We start from the raw sequence: 23,034 nt of genomic DNA, 5'->3' as shown, positions 1-23,034 counted from the left end.
CACTTTAGAGCGCAAAGAAATTTCCACTTTACTTTTGCTTCATAGAGGGAGGAGGCAGAGACTGAGGGGGAATGCTGTTTCTTTAAGAGAGAGGGAGAGAGAGTGAGTGAGAGAGAGAGAGAGAGAGAGAGAGAAAGGGAGGGACCTCTTTGCCCTCCAGAAACCAGGAAGGGAATTGAGTTGATCTGCTGCTGCTTGGTTAGTGCATACGGGGCTTTAAGCTGCACAACAGTGAGAGGGAGAGAGAGAGAGCTCCGGAGAGGAGGAGAGGAGAGGGCTGAGCTAACCCACAATAAGCACCACCACGGCCATCGCAGGTGAGCTAAAGGCACCCTGCCATCCCCCCGCTGTCTGCCCTGGGCCTGTCGACCAGAGGGGAGCAGGGCAGAGGAGGAGAGGAGAGAGGGAGGAATGAGGGAGGGGGACAGAAAGGAGAGCAGGGTGGGGGGGTTGGCCGGAGAGGAGAGGTGGGTCGCAGCAGTAGTCCCCAGTCAAGGTTCCTCTTTTTTTAATCCTCCTAAAGTACTTCCTCTGTACTGCTCTTTACCTCTGGGGAATCTTGAGATAAAGTTTATAGGATGTGTTCAAGGCATTAACTTTTCAGGCAGGTGGAAGCACTTAGAGGAGGAGGAGGAGGAGGGGGATGGGGGCTCTCGAGAGAGGGTGGGGGGTACTGAACGAGGGGAAGGAGGAACCAAAAATAATTTTATTGGACAAGGTACAAGCAATCGCAACAACTTTTCGGGATAGTGGCGATTGAATTGCTCAGTGCGGGGCAAGTTGGGTGCTGTGTGCGCAGGGCATGTTGTAGTGGCACTACACTGTTTGGAATAGGAATAACTCATAATTTAGGTCAGGAGTTTTAAGTGTGTCTGAAATGTCACTAGAGTGTGAGCTGATGAAAGAATCCACCTCTGATGTTTGCTTACTGCTGTGACAGTTGAGGTTTAAATGTTTTTGTTTTTTTTCATACGAAGCTCGGCCCTGTTTGATGGCTGGTCTGTACTTTAATACCTGGCAGCCTGCTAGCAACATACTGTAGTGTATAATTCAGCCCTGAGTGCTTACGTTAGAGCAGGCTTGGAGATAGTGGGGGTGGTGAGGGCAGAGAGAGCTGGGACTCGTAGTCCACAGTAGGGACTGCAAAGCAGGTCAAATGGGGTTTCAGAACTCTATATCCCAGAGTGCCTTGCCCTTGGCCATCCAGGAAAGGGAACAGCCGCCAGCCTATCCCAACGAGGAGGTGTGGTGAGTGAGCAGCTGTTAAGCCAATGAGAGCACGGGATGCAGAGCAGAGTTGTGGGCTGAAAATAGTGGGGGGTGGGGTGGTGGTGGTGGTGGTGGGGGGTGGGGGGGGTAGGTGTCTGTTTGTGTGGGATCAGGCAAGGGCTTGCCTGTATGACTAGGGCCACTCGCAAGTTTCCTGTCTGGTAAAGCTCTAGCCCTGCCCAGAGACGAAGGCAGAGGAGCTGGCTGACAGGCAGGGGAGGCAGATAGGGCCCGGGAAACATTTTCTGCCTATTTGGTAAGCATGCCAAAAACATCCACATACACACACACTGTGTATTTAGACTGTGACTGAGAGGAGAAGAGAGGCGAAAAGAGGAAATAAATACCATAACATGTTGTGTGTGAAGGAGAGTGAGAGAGATGGGGCTTGATAGAGTTCAGAGTTCTTGACCCATTTGCAGATAAAGGAGGGAATGGCAAATAGGTCAGTGCTGAGTGTAAGGTGCTGCACAGAACAATGCTCAGAGAAATAGTTGTTGTCTTTAAGTTTGGATTCACATGTGGCTAACTTTTTAACTATGGGCATGCAAGCTCGTTGTGCATCAGTGTTGTTTTCATCCTATTAAGGGACAGCATTCTTTTATGCTTTCATCTACTGCTGTGATTAAATGGCACTGCTGCTATTATTAGTAGAGTGAAAAGATGAAGACAGTTGCACATCCTGTATTGCTGCTTCTTTAGGGTGTTGAAGTAATTCCACAAAAACCACTGCATCAAATGTTTTCTAGGCCGTGGCAGAGCGACCATGCTGATATCTGACAGAGTACAGGTAGCGAGTTGAGTCGCAGTTTATTTGAAAAACCTCAGTAAGTGACATCTCTTCTATCAAAGGGAAGAATATGCAACACATCTTGTGACAACTGGATTTTACTAGTGGGGTAAGCTGCCTCAGCTATGTCCATGCAATATTGAAATATAACTTTGTGCACTATGCTGGAGAACCTGTGTGCTTGCTGATTGATTTCTGTTTTCAGTTTTTCTCAGCTACTCACCCAGGTCAATCTCATGACATTTTTCTCCCAGTCCACTTACCAACCCACTCCCCCGCACCCCCACACCCCCCCACCCCCAACCAGCATCTTGTTAAGAGCAGATTCTAATCTCGCCTGTCATGTCCTGCTTGCTTGTGGCTCGTGGTTTAAAGACTTCACAGGAACCCTAACTGCCTTGCTCGATAACCAGATGCATAATTTTTGGCTTTCCATACTTGTTGAACCTGTTTTTTTAAATGTGTGGGCATGGAGAGGGTACAAGAAGAACACAGCACATGAAGACGCCCAAATGCTGGGAAAGTGTTTGGAATGCTTCTCGGAAGACGGCAACAGACAATGTTAATGATATTTTTTATTGAGTTCGATGTCACAGAAAATATGAGTTACAGTAAATATTGTCCTGATGTTACCCTCAATGCCACTTGCCAGGTAACACTGGAAGAAAAGTATGGTTAGTTCAAGTAAATTCCAGCAAGAGGTTAAACTAGGACGCCATATGTGTTTTTGTGTGTGAGTGTGTGCTTGTGCGTCTGTGTTACCAACAATAGACTCCAGGGGAATTGCAGGGGACTTCAGTGGCTGTGGGCAGGTCCAAGACACCACCCATCAATTTGGCGGTGAGGCTGAGTACAGTTTGATATTCCTGTATGTTTGTGCCTACACCACTATGGCCTGAAACTAGCAGGTTCAGACAGACTGAGAAGACAGGTTGCGTGATGTCGCCGTGGCAGTTTGAGGCTTTATTTTAGAGTGAAATGTTGGCTGCATACAATATACTACATGTAATAGTCATTATGCTTGTGCAAAGTTTTTTTTTTTGATGTGGTGAAATTATGTATTGTGGCCCATATGGTGGGAGTTTTTTGTACTTCATACCGCAGCATAATTTCTGTGCTGCTATTCTGTTTCTTTATGTTTATGTGTATACGTTTATCACATTTATCTACAGTTTCAATACTTTCATCAGCCTCCTTCTTGTTGAATGCAGCTTCACTTCCCCCTAATGTTTGGTTCTCCTGGTCAGCTGCTCAGTATACCACAGCTCCCAGCCTGACTAGGCAGACAGACAGACCCCTCTCTGTTGTTTTTCTGTTGTTGTGCTGAAGTCTAGGGGGAGTAAAGGGGCTTCTTCTGTTCTCTTCTGGGACATTTATTATGGAGAGGCCAACACAACCTGATCAAATTAGAGTGGGAGAGTAAGAGGCTGGGATGTTTTTCAGGGTGGGGGTAAAGCTAGACTTGAATTTTCACACTTTTTGAGTTAGATGATCTCTTTTGGTGATTTGCAAACTGAGGGATTTTACATTTTTAATATACTGTAAAAACACAAATTAGCTGAAGGGATAGTCTTTTGTCAACAGTGTAATTTATTGTTATATTGACACTAAGGACTGTACTACAAAAACAAGAGGCTTATTTTAATTAAGCAGAATGGCCAACTGATCAGGAGGGGGATATGTGACCAATATGACACTGTCTGCACGTTGATTTGGTGAATTGGTTTGAGATGAAACGGAAGAGAAGATGGGTGGGTTGCATTATAGGATGGCGAGACGCAGGAGGGTGGGTGGGTCTGTGCTGCTTTGCCTCCTCAGCAGTGGAAAGGGGAAGTGGGTGGTGTGGTGGGTACTGTGCAGTACAGAGTCTGAGACAGGGATGGAGCAATGATGAGATGAGAGCGACAGATGAGAGGAAGAGAGAGAGAGAGAGAGAGAGAGAGAGAGAGAGGGTCAGACAGTAGGGACAGAGAGAGCAAGCAAGCAGAGAGCTGGTCATCTGATAACAGAGCGGGTTCTGTTACACGACTGCCACAGACTCACAGGAAGTCCTCTTTCCCTGTTGGGCTGCGCATGCACAGAGTGGCGCAGCCAGGACATGTTTGGCCTGCGGACTGACCAACTGGCCAGCTTAGGTTCTGCTGGACGACGCTTTATTGGGGTGTAATGCTGTTTCCGAAGCCATGTGATAGGTTTTGTTACACTTCCTGGTTGGCAGCATGGCACTGTCAGAGCATGTTACTCAAGCTAAAAGGAACTCAGACTGTGGATGTGGTTTTATTACACTGCAGCTTGAGAAAGGCGACTGTCCCAAAACATGTGTTATAAGACTTATGACTTCACACTGAAATATCGGCCAAAAGACAAAAGTAAGGAGTTTTAAGGTTAATGTTGATTGAATACTTACTAAAGAACTAACATTATGAAAATAATGAATTAATGAATTAACTTAATAATGTCACCACACTGTTGTTTTCTGTTGTCACTCTAAATGCAGTGATCACATAAATAGAAACACCCATACACTGCAGTACAACGTAAAATAAATTCACATACAATTAAAATGATACAGAGACTACTACTACAGTTTTCTCAACTCTGTTGTAATTTTTGATGTTTTACTTTTAAGTAGAGTGAAATTGAACTCCATCATATTATTATAATTAGGGTATTTTGTCTGCTTCATTTACATAAAGAGGAGCAAATACAAAAAGGTTTACAGTATGTTGCAGTCCAATACTACATAAACTACAGACAAAATAAAAAAAATAACCTCAGAACTGAATCATCATGTTTCTGCTATTGTGTCAAAAACAATTAAGCAAATGTAAGTTTTATCAAAGTAGTAATTCACAGCTGTTGTACTGGATTGAATTTCAATGTTGTTTTTTGTTTTTCTGGGAACTTTATATTTGCTAGCCTGTAGCTATACAGTGGGTCTGAATCTTACAAACAAGCAAGACAACAAAATGCAAACAAATTTAGACCAGTGTAAGAGCTTACATGAGTAGTTGGCTACAGATTTCATTTTCCAGGTCCTTTGCTATCTGGCAACAGAAAACCCATACCTTTAGGACATCATAAAACCCCCTACTAGCTTCCTCACATTAAACTTTGCCCAACTTATGGGCGGTCACCTTTCCTCTTATTGAAGCAGGTTACGCCAGGTAACTGAAAGAGATCTCCCTGAGTTTATCATTGACATCTGAGCCGGATTCTTAGGCCACCATGCACTCAGGAGTTATGAGTGAGCTTGTGAGTTTAACGCCCTGCCTCGCCCACTACCTTTTAACTGGCTTTGTGTCTGTGTGGCAGCACTTCCTGGTTAGTTTCTAGTGAAAGCTGCCAGGCTTAGACCAGCCCTCGCAACTTCAGTTTTATCAGTCACTTGCCCTCTTCCTGCTTCGCTCCCAATATGACCAATCAGGTTTCCTTTCACTATGGCAGCAGTGAGTCACTTGGCCGTGGCACTTGTTCAAAATCCACTTTTCCTAGGAACTGCCACCCCCTCCCCATTCTGATTATCTTGCAATATCCTCTTGGTCCAACCTTGAACTTTCTTGACCTAAGGGAAGTGATTCCCTTGCAGCAGGGCGGACTAGGCAGGCTTGTTGTCTTAGAGGCCCGTTGAGATAGTGAGTGAAATGAGGACATGATAGGAAAAAGAGAAATGATAAAGAAAGGGTCAGGGAAGACAAGAGCAACGGGCCAACCAAATTCTTCAACCTGCAGTCAAATATCAAAATTTTTCAGTTGTTTTCTGTTCTGGCTTTGCTGCTGTTTTTCTTTTGTACTCTAATCTCAATACAAACACTTTTGGTGGTTAAAATATATGAATTACTCTGATAGCAAGTAAGCTACTGAATGCTTAAAGCCATCACCTGAGTAAAATTGGGAGTAACCTGATAGAATTGTTCTCTTGTAAAAGCAATAAGCTAATAACACTTCACAAGGTGTTTGTTATAAAATTAACAACTGCTCTGTATTTCAGTACTAAAAGGTGGGCCATCTGTGCTCCATTAACATTTATGGTTCAAGGGATCAATGATTCAGTTATGTTTGCTCTGATTGCTCCCTCTTAAAGTTGGGTTGCTCAGTAGTTTTGAATTGTGCATTATTTTTCTGAGCCAATCACTTTTTGCATGCCAACGTTGAAGAAACCAGTAACTGAAAGTTTAGAATAGAAGGAGACCAAAGGGAGGATATTGGCTATAAAGTTCAGTCCAACCAACCAAAAGGCTCCCCACAATGGAAGTTATAAGTTCAGTACAAATTGGAATAAGTCATGTTACTTTTTTGATAGTGTAGTTTACTCTAATTTGATAGTAATGCTCTTTACTTTATCCTTTCCAAAACCTTAAAAATGTGATTATGTACAGCTCTAAAAGTGCCAGTAAGCTTATTTTTCTTGTCTATCTAAGAAACATCTGAGGTTGCACAGGGTTAACAGTTTGTTCCTTTGTATTTAGGAATGACTGGTATGTGTCAGCCAAAGACAGAGATACTTTGAGAGTGGAAATTTTGCAGTCCTCCTGTAGATGATACATATCAGACAAAATAAAACTACTTTTACTAACAGCAACCACAACCTCCTGTCAACGTGTTTGTCTGTGAATGACAAGCAAATTGGGTGTGACTGTCTTGGCAAAGTTATTAAGAACACACACACAGCATAGTCAACTGAAGAAACAGCAAAGCGGAAGACCGTTGTTGGTTGTTTTGTCCCTGAAGCGCAACTTTGATATCTGTTCTTGCGGTGTGTTGATATATGGGAAGGGGTAGAGTGACGTTACGTATGAGATGGAGGTAATGAGGGTGGAGATGGGATGGGTAGGTCCTGTGTTAAAGCGGTTGTTTGACTTGCAAAGCAGGCCTGGGTGCTCGCAGACTGGGCATTGAGTGAAGGCCCTTCCCTGGAAGTGGAACGCCAGGGACACGGACAGCTGCTGCGCTGCTTTGTGCTGGGCTGCGGGCCTTGTCACCCACAGGCATGAATTAGTGATAAGGAATGTTTCAAGCCATGAGGAGGTGTCAGGATCAGGTTTGTTGCACTGTGTTTCCTCTTTCTTAGTACTCTTTGTGGGTTATTTGGGGACAGGTGGCTCCTGCATGCAGAGTAGTCCCTCCACTCTTTGTTGTCACTGAATCGAGTTTGTGTATGTGCGTGTTTGTTTGTGTGTGTGCGTGCATGCGTGTGTGTGTGTGTTTTATCTCCTCTCAGCTCAGCGTCTTTACCCACAAAGCCGTGACCCAGGGTCAGCTGGGTATGTCCCGTGGATAACGCGCTACACAGGCTTGCAGCAATGCCTGGTCTAGTGCAGGTGCTATATGTCTGTGCTAGCGAAAAGCAGGTTGGCTTGGGTCTGGATGGACTCACAGAGATCTATTTCCACCTGTGAAGGACATGACCTGTAGCCGTGTGTTTGCCCTTTCTCTTGCTCTTTCTTACATCTCCACCGCACTCTGCTCTCTCTCCCTCTCTCCCTCCTGTGCCTTATCTCTTTGTCTTTGTCCTGCCCTCTCTCAGCATATTCAGATGAGGGGTTGGATAATAAAATTTGCTCATGCCATGTCCGACAGTCCATTTTCATCAGAGCTTTGTGAAAGACATTGGCAGTGTTTGCAGTGACTTTGTGGTCAGCTGTCTATCAAAATTGAATTGAGTTAAGGGAGAAGTACAGTAAGGAGCAAGATGCAGTGGAGCCATTTTTGCCATTCGTCAAAGAAAACAGTACTCTAAAATGGCCTGTGTTATTTGATTGTACAAACTATTATTTTTGAGTGATCTCTTCATCATAATGCTTTGCCTAAATGAAAGCAATTATTGCCCGATTTGGAATCATGATAAATTGGAACAAATGTCTGCTCTCTCTCCTGCCTGCCTGTCTGCAGAGGTCTTTTTAAAGGCTTTACCTAACACTGACATGTTACCAGATCTCAAGGTGTGGAGACAGATAGGCGTTGCTTTTTACAGGGGAGAAAAAGGAGAGGTGAATACAGGTGAACTTGTATGAAAGAGGATAGGCAGCCAGGTTAGGCAGGTTTGTTAGTGGGGTGTAGCGCGCAAACATACCAGGAGGGCAGGTCTGCAGGAATGTCATTTGAATGCCTTGCTCTTGTTGAGCGCAACACACTCTACATATCCTCAACCCCCCCCACGTCGCCCCCCTTTAACCTCACCCCCTGCTGTGTCTCCCTGGCAGATGGAGAAGGTGGGAGGAGGGTTGGAGGGGGTGGATGTCCTATATGTGTGTGTTTATGTGCACGTGTATTTCATGTGTTATTGATGTCTCTGTGATGCTACAGTATTTGCTTGTGTGTGAGTGTGTTAATAGAGAAATCGAGGATGGCTTGTTCTGCCGAAACCCCCCTCCGACTGCGCAGGCTTCAGTCGATCATTTTAATCTCCCCCCACACGTGAGCGAGGGGACAGCCTTTCCTGAAACTTGGCACACAGTACAGGGTGGGGTAACCAGCTCAGACCGGATTGACAACCTCCCTTTTTAATACTGTTCCCTCGCTGCTTGTTGCGTGTCCTCTTCCTCCTCCCGTGGAGTTCTTCCACAGGGTCTGCTCTGGCAGCCCCCCGCCCCTCCCCTCCCTGGCTCTCGACTGACACAAGCTGCACAGCCCAGCTCCCAGCATGCACTCTGATCCCCACTGCCCTCTGCCTATCTGTCCTCCACGACCTCTTACATGGTTTCTTGCATGAGTGCATGCACACATCCGTAGATGTTGGCGTGCACACAATGAAAGGCGCACTCAGCCACCACTGCACACACATATATAGTACATAAATATCTTCACTTAGTTATTCACCCATTTGTGGTGTTTTAGTAGGCAACAAGCCTGTCCAAATGCCACTCGTTATTCACTGCCATCAGAAACTAAATTATTGCACAGTGTCACCTTTTGTTATTGTGCAATTTTGTAGTAAATCTGTGAATGCACTTGTTGTGTCAGTAAATTTGCTTTAAAATCAATTGCAGATGTGATGTGCAGGGCTGTTGTGTTACTTGAGACACTCTCTCAGGGCTTTTGGTTTCAGTGAAATGGAGTGAAATGTTTGAATTGGTAGTTTTGGCTGCCTTTTTTTTGGCTCCTTATGTGAGCTACTGCTTACAAAACAGATTTATCAAGCATTCGACACATGTGGTAAATGTAAAGTATTCTCTTTGGAGTTCAGGTCAGGCACTCATAGAGAACAAATTGGCTTTCTTAACTTGACTGTCAACATATTGGTGTGAAAAATCAGTAGACAAGTTTTTTGCATTGCCAAGATTTTAATGAATAAAGATGACTTGTTACAGTGAATCATTTTATTTGGAGACTCTGGAAAAGTCAGACCACAGTAGTAAGATTTAGGAAATTAGGTTGCAGACCATCAACACCCTATAGTGTGTACTGGTTAGTTTCAACTTATTATAGCTGTTTCTCATTGTTGTTGCAGTTTGTCTGTATTTTCCAGATGAAGATTAATTTTGACATATTAAATCATTTTGTTGTTACATCTTGCTTTGAAATCTCACATAATAATGCTAATTGCCACGTATCCTGGTATGATCCAACTTTATAGATTTTGTAAAGATACTTCAGAGTGTGTATGTGTTTATTTTGCCTACCTCATGTATGTTATGAACTGTGCACTAGGCCTTTGTTCTTAAGATTTTAAATTTCAACTTTTGGTTATATGTATACCGGGTTGTGTTCTGAAGCATTTTGGTGTATGTTTCTAACTGTGGTGAATGAATGAATCAATATTCCTCTCTCTTTCTATGTCCATGTAAAGAATGTCATGAACTGATCTGTTGTTTTCATCTTTATCTTTCTCCTCCATCCCATCCCTTTATCCAACTCTTTCCCCCTCAGACAGGCAGACGGACAGACGGCAGGACGGATACACGGGTGGGGGCTGTGCTAGGCGGCTCGGCGGCAGGCTGGTGGAAGATGTCGTCAGGAGCCGGTGGGAGGGGCGGAAGGCGGCTCAGGGGGACAGCAAGCAGTGGGGGTGGAGGAGGAAGAGGAGGGCCAGGAGAAGCAGAGGAAGGCCCCGTGGGGATCCCTTTCCCTGAGCACAGCGCAGACATCCTGGGCAGCCTGAACAAGCAGCGGCTCAGCGGCCTGCTGTGTGATGTGCTCCTGGTTACTCAGGACCGGGAATTCCCAGCTCACCGCTCCGTCCTGGCATCCTGCAGCTCATACTTCCACAAGCTCTTCACTTCAGGGGCCGCTGCTGACCAACAGAATATCTACAACATCGACTTTGTGGCAGCAGAGGCTCTGGGAGCGTTGCTGGACTTTGCCTACACAGCCACATTGACAGTCAGTCATAGCAGCGTGGCTGACATCCTTGCCGCTGCACGCCTCCTGGAAATCTCACCTGTCCAGGACGTCTGTACACATCTGCTGGACACCAAAGTGCTCTCCCCGCCGGTACAAGATCATTATTGAACTAAGTGACATGTGTTACAGTTGAATTTAAGCTTTGACATGAGATTTGACCTGATCTGCTTTTATGAGTTAGTGACACCATAAGCAACCCTTTGTAGTGCTGAAATAATTTATAGCTAAACAAAGACCATCTAATATACAGTACAGTTCATGTGTTGTGGAACTGCAATAACTAATTCAAAATCTAGTTCTCCTGGTTCAGCCACTTAAGGAATGAGGTGTCTGGTCATCATACCATCCCCTTCATTAAATAGTCAGCATAGTCAAGCTTACATCATGGCCTTTATCAGTCTCTCTCACTATGCCTAACACACACCCACAGCCTTGGGGTTAGTTCAGCACTTACTCATTCTGAGCCAATGGCGTGTGTGGAAGGACAGCATGCTCTTTCACAGACCACAGACACAGCACATCGCAGCTACACTTCAACACGATCAAGTATAGCTGTGATATGCTGGGCCTGAATACATATTTCACTACATCATGTGATAAATTACAGCTATGCTTCACTGTCATGGTCACATCATAGAGGGTATGTCAAAAACCTTCATGTGCTCCTGGATGTTTAATGGCAAAGAGTCCCAACCTGTAACACTCCAGTTTGTGGCCCCACATTTCCAGCTATCTAATGTTATGTTAGCACAAGTTTATTTCTCTGAAGAACTCATAAAGACTTCAACACTGTCACTGGTTAAGAGTTGGTGAATGTGTCAGCGAAAACATACATGGGGCTCTGTCCTGCTGTACTGTTTTTTTATACACACAGCAGTTAGCAATGTGTTTTGCCAATTAATTTTTATTTTCTCATTGCACATGCATGTACCCATGAGCATAGAGAGCCCCTGGGTGTGCATCCAGGATACCCAGATAGTGATCTGCCAATGCTGATAGGCCTTACAGTTGTAAATGTAGGTCTTTGTCGTCAGCCTTCCCCTAAGCTGAAGTACTTTACCCAATTTGTTTTTCTAATGTACTTTTGATTTCTGTACTTTCCCTCTGTACTTCTATTGCTATCTCTTTCCCTTGAACAAACTTACATTGACTTTAATTTTCTCTGTCACTCACTCACTCTTTTTGTTCCCCACCATGTTTTATTAGGCGGGCAGTGAGCGAAGAGATGAAGATGAAGATGAGGAGGGAAAGGGCAGAGGGGGCAAGGAGCAGGGGAACCGGGTGCGGGCCCGGGAGTACCTGGAGTACTTCCAGAGAGGGGCGCACTGGAGCAGCAGCTGCAGCACGCCAGAGCTCAGGGACCTGCCTAAACACCTGCACTTTAACCACGGCAATGGCCCCAGTAATGGGGCTCCTGGTGGCCCCGGTGAGTACTACTCCCCTTTGGCCCTCGCCTTGGCCCAGGCCCCAACGCAGGAGCCAGAGGAAGAGGACGAAGATGAAGAGGAAGAGGAGGATGGGGAGGCAGTGCAGGGGAACGGAGCAAGCCTGGGGTCATCTTACTACCCACCATCCCAAAATGGGCACTATTACCTCCCCCCTGAGTCTAGGCAGCAGGAGACAGAAGTGGAGGACGGGGGTAGGGAGGCCATGAGGGAGAGGGGTTCAGCCAGTGCCCTTCTGCAGCAGATGATGGACTCCATCGGGAGGCAAAAGGAGCGTTCAACGATCGGGGAGGAACAGGGAGATGGGGACGACCCAGACATGGAATTTTACTTGAATTATTTTAACAGCACGCAGCATGAGGATACAGCTTCTGCTGCTGTGACACAGGGAGTGCCACCGCTCTGGTTATCACGGGGCAGTACAGGCCAAGACAGAGTTAGAGGAGAAAGGGTTGTTGGAGAGAGAGGCAGTGGGGGTGGAGGAGGAGGAGGTGGAGGAGAGAGGAAGATGCGCTCTAAGGCCTTCCAGAAGTGCCCCATATGCTCCAAGGTCATTCAAGGAGCAGGCAAGCTACCCCGCCACATCCGAACGCACACAGGAGAGAAACCCTATGAATGCGCCATCTGCAAAGTGCGCTTTACCAGGTAAGCCCAATTAATGAAGTGGCTACCCCATGTCACATGTACTAATAGTCTTGGACTTGGCACTGTAGACAAACCGCCCAGCAGTGGGGAAACACCACAAAGCCAAGAGCAGGAGTATTAGCACTAACCAACTTAGCTTTGCATTAAGAAGGCAGCGCAGTTTGTAAATCTAAATGTTTACCTTGTTCATGGACTGACTGAGTCCTAACCAGGTTTTTTACAATGTCACATTGTAGCTAAATGCTAATCAAAATGGCATGTTGAGTATTCCAGCTCTGAGAGAGGGGTCAGATGGTTATAAAAGTATGTTTTATTATGACAGCCTTCATAGCAAAGTCCTGGAATTTTAGCATAGGGGTCCTATAAAAGAAGGCTGTCCCATGGCAGTGTTATCTATTGGAGGGCTGCTATAAAGTGCTGTGCTTTGATACAGAGGGGGATCACAGGCCCTGAATGGTGCTCTATGTGCTCCAATGCAGTAATTTGAACTTTTGATCTCTGGTTATGTTGATTATTGCCCACGGCAGAGTAGTTACACCCCCCCCCTCCTCTCAGTCACTCCTTTACCTCTGTAATGAAATCTGCCATGTGCCACTCAGATAAATATGGCTGGTCTACATCAGGGGACTTGAATACACGTGGTTTCCCCGTATTTAGGAGTCCTGCATTTTCCTTGAAATCATTCCTTTAATTAATTAATCAGTGGACTTGTGCTGGATATAGATGCAGTGGGTTAGAAATACCTAGAAACTCTGTTGGCATGGCAGGTAGGGAAGACCAATCTGAACTTGCCTTCTAGCTAAATTCGACCGGCAGTGGGAAGGGGGTATTGTAATCTTAATCCTGTTTGATCAGGGTTAAGAGTGTGCCTCGCACGGTAATAAATCACTCCTGTCCTTTAAATAATTCACCTCTGTCAGTATGCCACTTTGTTCCAAGGCTTCAGCCAGTATGTGTGTGTGTGCATGTGTGTGTTTCTCCTCACCTATATATGTGTTTCTTTGTTTTTATTTTTATATGTGGAGCACAGTTTGTACGGACCTATAAGGGTTGCAGTGGGTTCATTTGTTTGCTTGTATGACAGCTAATCCACTTATATGGCAAGTGTATGTGTGTGCGTGTGTTCAAATGGAGTTGTCGTAACTAGACTTGTTTATTTAGAAGCCCTCTGCCCTGGATGCAGAAGGGTTAGACGATTTAAGAGCTCGGGAGCTAGAGAGATAGTAAGGGCGAGAAGGGGGAGGGAGGGACAAGAGTCAGATAAAGGCCAAGGCAGGCTGATAAAGTTTAGTGGGCGGTGTACCAACTCAAAGTAAAAATTGTTCCAGGATGTAATGACATGACTTTAGATTTAGAGAAGTCAAGTCATAGTTTGGTCTTGTTTTGACTGGAGAGTAATTGCTATACATCTTATAAGTTATTGGAAAGTAAGTTTTCCATGTCAGCAGTGTAGAGTAGGTGTAGAAATGACACCTACTCTTAAACGCGATTCAATGAAAATACGGCTTGTGGGCATAGCACTAGGCCACAAAATTGATGTCGTTTTACTGCCTCACCTATATTTCAGTTTTACTTAACGGTAAACGTCAAGTTTTCAAAATGATTTTGGAATTGTTCATCTGCACAGGACAGTTAAGTCATCATTTTCTATTCAGAAAAAACAAGTATTTTTTGGAATCTGTCAAGTGTTATGTTGTTCTCCTCCAAGAAAAGTTAACAGAAATCATAAAACTATCAACTGACACAATGAACATTGAGCTTTCTTGTCAGTCCACACTTGTGCTCTTGTGTACAATTACACAGATAAAGATGTAATGTTTATGGCTTCTCCTCAGTTGGTCTGGCTGCCCTCACAGAATAATTCTGTTGGAAGAGATCCAAAAGATGGCTGTTAAATAGGAACTAAAGCCATCCAAAGTATATTAAGGAAGCCACTGGTATATGTGAGAATTAATAATATATTTTGAGTTAATTTTTTATTTTATACATGATATTTCATAGTCCTGATTAGTAACTGACACTGAGAAGGAAACCTGAAACCTGTCCTGAGTGTGTTCAAATGGGTGTGAGTCAATCCTCTTGTTCATTTGAATTTTTTACTCTGTGTATTGATTCTAATTCTGATCTTGTTTATTTTTCTCCCTCCCAGGCAGGACAAGCTCAAGGTTCATATGCGGAAGCATACAGGAGAGAAGCCTTACCTTTGTACGCAATGTGGAGCTGCCTTTGCTCACAACTACGACCTGAAGAACCACATGCGTGTACACACCGGCCTGCGCCCCTATCAATGCTCAAGCTGCTTTAAGACTTTTGTGCGCTCGGATCACCTGCACCGCCACCTCAAGAAGGACGGCTGCAACGGTATCCCCTCTCGGCGAGGCCGAAAGCCCCGGGTGCGAGAGCCAGGGCTCCTTGAGCCCCCCCTGGGCCTGCTGAACCCCAGCACCGACACAGGCTCTGGGCCTCGTACCATCAGAGGACGGCGGCGTTCTGAGGCAACCTCAGCAGCGGAGATGGGGGGGGGTGCTGGAGCCCATGCACACAGTCCTCAGCTGCAGGAGTTGGTAGGGGAGGCAGGGCCGTGAAACTGCAGGGGCAACAAGGACACTGCTGGACACCATAGTCACTCTGCACTGCCTGTAAGACAGGCCAGTGAACAGAGGAGAAGAAACATGCAAAGGCAAACTTAAAAAAAATGAAACAACTAACTATTCCTCTATAAACCAAATCAGGGTGTCACAAAAATCTAATCTTTATATTTCTTTCTCCTTTTACTTTAGGAAACAGATTGACTTGCAAGCACTTGAGTCGGTTTATCTGTTTAAGAGCAAAGAACGCTTCAAATCATACACCCATGACGTCCACTTTCTGGGCCATTTCTTTCTTTATAATATTAGGGGTTTTATACATTGGCATATGTGCTTAGGCAAATGTATGATAGATACAAAGAAACTCTGAGCAACTATGCAGTTGATTTAGATTTTTATCGGTTTTGTCCTCACAGCCTTCAAGCTCTAAGCAAGGTGTCTGTCAAGCACCTTCTGGCTGCTGTACGGGTGAAGCGAGGACAAATCCTCCCAGTGAAAACAACTCTTTTTCTATTCTTTTGCAGGTCTGAAATGTACAGTTACCATAGAAACAACATTGCCACAATATGGCATATGCAAGGAAAACTCACCACAATTTTGATGCAACAGTTTTTTCTCTCTAAATGTTCCAGAAAGAATCAGACAAGGGTTTGATTGAAGTGTTACTTACTCTATAAAATGCATTTTAAGAATCTATGGTTTGTCTTATTGAAAAACAAATTCATGTTGAGTCAAATCCACTTTAATGGGGGCTCGTCATTTGCAGGACTAGGGAAAATGAGGGGTGGAGGGTTTGTGTTTTTAAAGCACTACCATCTTCAATGTATCTGTTGGCTTGACTACATTGCCTCTTATCCCTCACAACTCTGCAATTTCAGCATTTCTGTTTTCCCTTTTGATTTTGTCTTAAATTTTTTTTTGTTGTTGTTTCTTTTTGTTGACTGCTTCGGGTACTTGACACTTTATAATTGTATACATGTATATACAGCAGGTGGTGATATGACATTGGTCCCCTCTTAATGCTGAGGTGTACTTACCAATTGGGTTTTTCCTCTTAGGCTTGATGTCATATTTCTCACAGAGTGAAACTTGTGGGTGAACGAAAAGAACTGTATGAATGTTTAATGAAACAAAAAACATTGAATCACCCATTTGTCCTAAACTTAACACTTGACATGTATAGTTCCTGCCCAAAGGACGAGGAGGTCGATTGAATGAATGTGCTTAACTTTGTGCAGTTTTTCGGAATCTGTCCTTGTGTGACAAGGCGCGGGTAGCATTTAACCAATTGCAGGTTAAAGGAATGGCAGGGAGCCCGAGTGAGAGAGTGACAAAGAGTACGAAGAAGAGATAGATGAGCACCTTTTTTTCTATGTTTGCACAGCTTTACTAAAGATATCCAACAGAGCGAGAGAGAGAGGTATATTTAAAGGAAGTAGGCTGGTGTTGGGGAGGGAGTGAGAGGAGGTTTATGTATCATGCTTATTCCAATCGTTTTGCCCGAGGGACCACACAACCGTGAGGCAACCTGTATGATGAAGAGAGCAATAAATACCTGTCGAAGTTGGGAGGCCAAATAGGAGCGCAGCTGCAGCTGGTTGATGGGGGGAGGGGAACAAGGGAAGGGGAGGGGGATCTCACAATGTCTGTTGCATTCCAAAAAATAATCTCCCCCAGCTCAGCCACGTTTCCAGGCAGGAGGGGATCAAATCAGGCCTTTTCTCTCCCTCTCTCTCCCTCTGTAGTCCTCTAATGCCCCCGAACCAGCCTGGAGGGGATATTATTATATTAGAGTCTGGTGTTACTGTGGGTAGGATGCCTGGTGCTGGCAGTTTAGTGTGTGAGTGTGTTTACATGTACGTGTGTTTGTGTGCATGTGTGTGCATGGCAGCCAGGGTCCCTCTGGCCACATCATCACTGTGAGAGTCAGCCACAGCCTGTTCAAACATGCACCCTGAGCTGCCAGCCCCAATGCATTTTCTCTGTTTCACACACTCACACACACACTCATGCTCATTAAGTATTTTGTAGAGAAGGGGAAATCACCAGAGCTGACATATCTGGTTGAGTATTGTCAGTGACTCCATACATCTGGATTTGTTAGTCTAAAAATATCCAAGTTGTGTTTTGTACTCCAAATCCAATGTTATTTTCCAAGGAAGCATATTGAGCCTTTGAATCAAGAGGAGAATATGCATATAATTTACCCCCCACCCCCCACCCCCCCCCACCCCCCCACACACACACACACACCACCACCACCCCCATAATTTCTACAGTACTTCTGTAGTGCAACTATAAGTCCCTTTAGCACGTTAATTGGAAAGAGGCAGGTTATGAATGCACTGTTACTGAGGAGGGCACTTTTGTCAACAAAACGGGTACTTTGAAACAAACCAGTTGCAAATGAGATCAGTCCTCCCTTTCTTCTGTCCATGGCGGTGAAGTTGAGCTTCTTCACTGGTTTTGTTCAGGTTTTGATGACATGCTGCCAAAAAGAAAAAAAAAAATCAAACCGAAAACATGCAAGCAAGTTCAGATCTCAAAAAGAGAAGCTAGGCAAGACACAACATTTTGGACATTGTGACATTAAAAAAAGACTAAATTAATCCATGTAACTGATTGCACTTGAGGTAAGTTGTTGAAAGAAATATAGTTGTCTTCATGCCTTAATGTTAAGAGAAATGGGATAGAGGGAGGAGACAGATGAAGAAGAAAGGGCTGTGTGTTTGTGTGTGCGTGCGCGCATTTCTTGTGTGCACAAGCATGCATTGCTGGCTGGCAGGCTGGAGGGTCTCAGGACAAGCTTGGATAAACAAACTTCGTGTCTACCCCATCTGTTCACCAGCTACTCTCATAACTACACATGTTCTCTGAGGAACCACAGTGATAATAGGTCCACGGTACCACAGAAGCAGAACTACCATATTGTTAAACAACTCACTGGACAGTTGCTTGTTTACTTCACAGCGCTCTTGGTGCAGATTTGCATTACTCTTCGTTTACTCTTGTTGGTCATTGTTAGGGGCTGGCTAGGTTTTAAGAGTATAAGTTTCTATTTTTGCTTCACTGTTGTGATAAAGATGGGGTGTAGTATTGCACAGTTTGACTTCCGCAGGCAGACCAATGTAAGATGGGTATGTCGACCTGGTTTGTGATCTGTACGTATAGTGGTACTCGGTATGGACTCCATCACCTCCTACACCCATTTTGTCTTGATGTGGCAGAATTTTTACCTGTTGAGACCTGTGAGCCATGTTTTGCTGGACCTCAATATTTCCCCAAATCTCTTATATTGTCTTTTGATTAACCAAAGCTTTTTGCCCTCAATCTTAGTCTACTGTAGACTAGAGATATTGAAAGCATGTCTATAATTTATCCAGACTGGGCCTCCCTGACTAAGCCACACACAGATGCCCTCCTCTTGAATACATATGCAGAAAGGTGTGTGGAATCATACAGATATTTACTTGAGTTTGCTTTCTCTCGCTCTTTGTATCCTTGTGGACAATAGAATCAGAGGTTTAAGGATGTATAGTTTTTTTCTGTCTGTCTACACTCATGTCTCTTAAAATAACGTGTTGTGCTACAGCTATTTTTTTTCTAACAATTTTACATGGCTGTGCGTGTGTGTTTGTGCGTGTATGCGTATGTATGTGTGGGGGTTGGGGTCGTGGTTCTGGGTTGCTGTGCCAGGAGGGTGGGGTAAATGGGTGCTTGGGTGGGGTTATGGATATAAAGCCTGATAGCACTGGAAATGGTGCTTTAGCTGAGAGAGCAAAAGTTTGCACTAATGTTAAATGTCCTTGTCCTGCTTATGGGAGAAGGGCAGGAGACCTCAGAAAGGCCTGCGAGTTTCCATGAGCACAGAGCAGTGTGGTTAATACTCAATGGTCTCATAAAGAGTCCATCCAACCCCTCCATAGAAATAATCATGTACAGCATATTAAGAAATACACAGACGTCCAACAACAACAAATACCAAAGGACAAAAAATGGCTTGCATTCAAGTCATTGGACAATTTAAGCTACCAATCTAATGTTGGATTAATGGAGTTTTACTGTTGAACCTGAAGGCTCTTGAAAAGAGATTCTGGATGTAACTTCTGATGGAAACTAGAAATGGTGTGAAAACAGCAAATTATATTTGCTCTTAAAAATATTCCAAATATACAACATTTAAGCACTTAAAAAGTAGCAACGCCTCTCCGAAAACATTCAGAACATTTGAGTTGGTCCTGATCTGATGGCTGAGATGTACTGTGTGCAGGTGCCAGAGATATTGATTCCAATTGTCTTTAAATTTAGAGATGGGATTTTATCAACATTTGTTCAGTGAACTGATGAAAAACTATTGTTTGACACTGTTATTTTGATCATTGCTGAATTGGATGATACATTTTAATTTTTTTTAAAAGTTGAACTGAATTTAAATGTTCTCTAATTGCAGCAGACTGGGACTTTGAGCCTTGCCTGAGCAGAACTAAGCTTATTGTTTTAATATTCCAGACAGTTGTATTGTGCAGTGTGGGGCTGAGGCTCACTCCCACCAGGTGGACAATGCAACATCATGAGCCTCAGTGTGCCTTAAGTGGGCAGGGACTGACAAGACTCACACCTTCTCCTTTTGTTTTGTACTTTGTTCTTGTTTTTTACCCATATCTTAATACCAAATTGTAAAAGCCAATTGGATTGGTTCTGAAATTGATCATTTAGCTGTTTAAACCTTACTTGAATTAATTTATAATAATGTCTCTGTACTAGCCACTACATCAGAGCCATGTCTCTATCAGCCTCTATGGCTCCATAACTGGTGTGTCCCCAGCCTCAGCCCCAGACCAAGGTCACTCTGACACAGGCTACCCCGAGACAGTCTCAGAACTTCATTGTTCAAGTGTTTTCAAAAATTGACCTTGATGTTTTTTCCTATGCTGTTATCAAAGATTTTTGGTGAATCTATCTTTGAAGGCCATAAAACAAGACGACCAACAACTATGATAACAATAACTGTAAATAATCAACCGAAGCAGGACGGGGTGACTGTTATTACGGCGATTCGTGACGGCAGAAGGGGGACTGTTTGCTTTGCTTCGTCATTTTGCTGCACACCTGATTTTTTTGTGTTTTCCATTAGGCTCTTGATGCACAGCAAGCTGAGCGCAGCATATGCAGTATGGCACTATGCGCAGCGTGGCTCTGGCACTTGCACAGACAGCCCTGGGTCCTTCAGAGAGGCAGCCTGCTGTCTGTTGGCTGCTCTCAGCCAAGTGGGGACAGTTTGCACTTGGAGTTTTTCTCAATCTCTGGGGATACAAAGGTTGGCATACAGGGAGGAGGATTAAATACGGGTGGTAGGGGAAGGCTGGATGTTGTTTTCAGGGAGAGGTTGGAAAGCCCGGGTGATGGACTATTTGCTGAGCAATGGTTCAGTGTTGGTCGTCTAAGCTGGTAGGAATTGCATGGCCACAATATGATAAGAATTGTAATACAAAGGAGGTCACCACAGATTTCACACTGTTGAACTGCAACAACGAGAATGTTGCTGATCTCTTTTGTCTCTATGTAAGTACTTCTCAGGTGGAAAATACACTGCTATGCATTGGTTTCAATGTCTGCTCAGTTTGTGGTTATGTCTGATCATCCCCCAAGTTACTTCTCCGTCTTTGCCTTTGTTGTTCATACCAATATTTAATATAATAGTTCCCAGAAAGATAAAAGCAGGAACAGTTCCCTCATTGTAAAGTTATTAAAGTTAAATGTATAATTCTCCATCTAATATTGATCCAGTGAATTGTTTGTTGGAGGGAAGGAAGCCACTGGAGATTCAGTCTTATTAGTCAGACTGTAACATTTTTGAAAGGAGATGGGTTTGGAAAAGCACAGAGGCGGGGAGGTGAATGTTCTCTTACTTTCTTCTCCCCTCACTCTTCCTCTCTCCGGACTCAGAGTCTACATCTTTGCTGCCGACTGGCCTTTGATCAAAGATCACACACCCTCAGCAGGGGAATCAGCAGGAGAGAAAGGAGAGAGAGAGGATTGGATAATGTCTGGAGGAAGACACAGTTTCAGTTTTCAGTCACCTAAACCAATTTTAGGATACATTCCATAACTTCATACTGTGATTCCCACTTTGGAGTTTTTGGCAGGTGTAAAGGATGTGAGCTGTAGACAGCAGGAGGAAATGGTCAACATTTTGCAGTTGGCTGTTTCAGTCAGTCTGTCTAGCGTCACTATCCCTCTACTGTGTGACAGACAGACATGTAGATGGACAGTTCAAAAGGCCCCTAGTGTACTGCTATCCAACTGCCTTTTTTCAGCTTCTGCGATTGTAACAAAAGCACTTTGCGAAAGGCCATCCTGAATTTTGTGTGCTTTTATTTTAAGGTTATCACTATTGTTATTAATTTGTTGTTCCTGTTGATGTTTTTTTTTTTTGTTTTCTCAGTGCAAATGATTATTTAAATGCAAAAAATAATATGATGAAAATGAAAAAAAACTTGAATATTTGGTATCTGGATTGAAGGTGGTTTGAGCTGCCACATCAAATGAACATAAACAAACACATCTCTGTTATACTACCACCATCCCTGTTATATGCAGCTTATTGCATAGTCGCATAATGGTAGGAGGGGGATCAGGATGGATCTCTCCCTACCTGCTCTCTGCTTACTGTCTCAGATTTTGTTGGGATAAAGGTCATTTGAGCTCATTTTGGGAGACTCCTTTTCTTGAAAAAGAAACCTGTATAACAGTTGCAAAGCTTTCTGAGAAGGCTAGCTGTGCTGAATGTTAAACATGCAGTGTTGTATCCACTGCAGAATCTCTTTGTCTGCAATAACGCCCTGTCTGTGCAGTTAAAGGCTGGATCTGGTATCCATATAGAGCTTAAATGATTACTAATGATGGATAAAATGGCCAAATGACCATCATGCACTTTTGCAAATCAGAACAGAATTTTTTTTTGGCCAACATCTATGTCAAATCAAGATTATTGCAGTAGAGTGAAAAAGAATAATATTGATCATAATAAACATTCAATAAATCTATAGTTCAGTAAATGGTTTAACTTGGGTGAGAAAGAAATAGGCTACTATTTATAATAGATTGATTTGTAACTGTGATTATTATGATAATTCTTTAAAGAGGTTTTTTCTGATGTACATTTTAAAATGGTGGAATATGTCCCAGTTCTCAAATCTGGACATGTAATTGCACAAAGAGTCACCTTAACCAGAAAACTGTTGCTCCACTTCTCTCTGTGAGTTAAAACTTTTATGCTTGTTGGACACCCCCCCACCCCCCCCCCCACCCCCCCACCCCCCCCCACCCCCTACCCCTCCCACACTCTGTGTATCACAACAAGTGTATCCCAAAGGCAGAATACCTGCTGTGAATTCACTAATTGAACAGAGTTTGGCCAGAAAGTGCAACATCATCCAGCATTTCAACCCGCAGAGTGCAGCAGCCGTTTTCTCTCCTACATGATTCAGTGTGGATTTACTTTTTAAATAATCCCTTTCTCATCACAAAGATTTTTTCTGAGCATAGCAGTCTGTCAGTCCATATCTGTTGGAAGCTGCAGGAGGTTGAGGGGGGATAGGGTGGAGAAGTATAGGTGATATTTTTTGGGAGAATTTGCACTTTTTGGTGACGAAAAGAAATTGTATTGTATATGAGACCACTAAATCCACACAGTCTAAACCATATAATTCCATTTTGTGTCATTTTTTTTGTTCTGTTCTTCTTTTTTTTTTTTAATATATCCAAAAGTGTCTGGCATCTGGTTGTCTGGTTTAAAGAATATAAATCTTTCTATTAAAAACAATGGTTGCAAAGTTTTGTGTTGATAATTTTGTCTCTTATTATAATTAATTTAACATAAGAATGTTTGACGTGTTTGTGTTATATTGTCTATCTCATGTGCTGTACATAGTGCAAACACCGTGGACAAGTC

The 23,034-nt window shown here is 43.8% G+C and overlaps 1 protein-coding gene across 3 annotated transcripts; it reads left to right on the top strand.

Annotated features, from left to right (window-relative positions):
• Positions 1–109: 109 nt before the first annotated feature.
• Positions 110–22,919, top strand: zbtb7a (zinc finger and BTB domain containing 7a). 3 transcript variants are annotated; one of them, XM_056378255.1, is made up of 4 exons: positions 110–317; positions 9,933–10,492; positions 11,609–12,492; positions 14,642–22,919. In XM_056378255.1, the coding sequence occupies exons 2-4, from the start codon at positions 10,007–10,009 to the stop codon at positions 15,075–15,077; spliced, it is 1,806 nt and encodes a 601-aa protein (XP_056234230.1). In that variant the 5' UTR covers positions 110–317; positions 9,933–10,006; the 3' UTR covers positions 15,078–22,919. The 3 variants fall into 3 exon arrangements, with proteins under 3 accessions (XP_056234230.1, XP_056234228.1, XP_056234229.1); XM_056378253.1 differs by having other exon boundaries at positions 111–317; positions 9,929–10,492; XM_056378254.1 differs by lacking the exon at positions 110–317 and adding an exon at positions 1,352–1,525 and having other exon boundaries at positions 9,929–10,492.
• Positions 22,920–23,034: the final 115 nt, after the last annotated feature.

This window comes from Seriola aureovittata, chromosome 6, assembly GCF_021018895.1.
Source record: "Seriola aureovittata isolate HTS-2021-v1 ecotype China chromosome 6, ASM2101889v1, whole genome shotgun sequence".
NCBI classification, from domain to species: Eukaryota; Metazoa; Chordata; class Actinopteri; order Carangiformes; family Carangidae; genus Seriola; species Seriola aureovittata.
Note: the sequence above shows the minus strand (reverse complement) of the source record. Positions and strands in the feature narration are given on the sequence as shown.

Bases quoted from the DNA above. Each gene is read 5' to 3' on its own strand.
- zbtb7a (XM_056378255.1), top strand. From the start codon at position 10,007: ATGTCGTCAGGAGCCGGTGGGAGGGGCGGAAGGCGGCTCAGGGGGACA. The intron at 10,493-11,608 runs GTACAAGATCAT...ATGTTTTATTAG, and splicing joins CCAAAGTGCTCTCCCCGCCG to GCGGGCAGTGAGCGAAGAGA. The intron at 12,493-14,641 runs GTAAGCCCAATT...TCTCCCTCCCAG, and splicing joins TGCAAAGTGCGCTTTACCAG to GCAGGACAAGCTCAAGGTTC.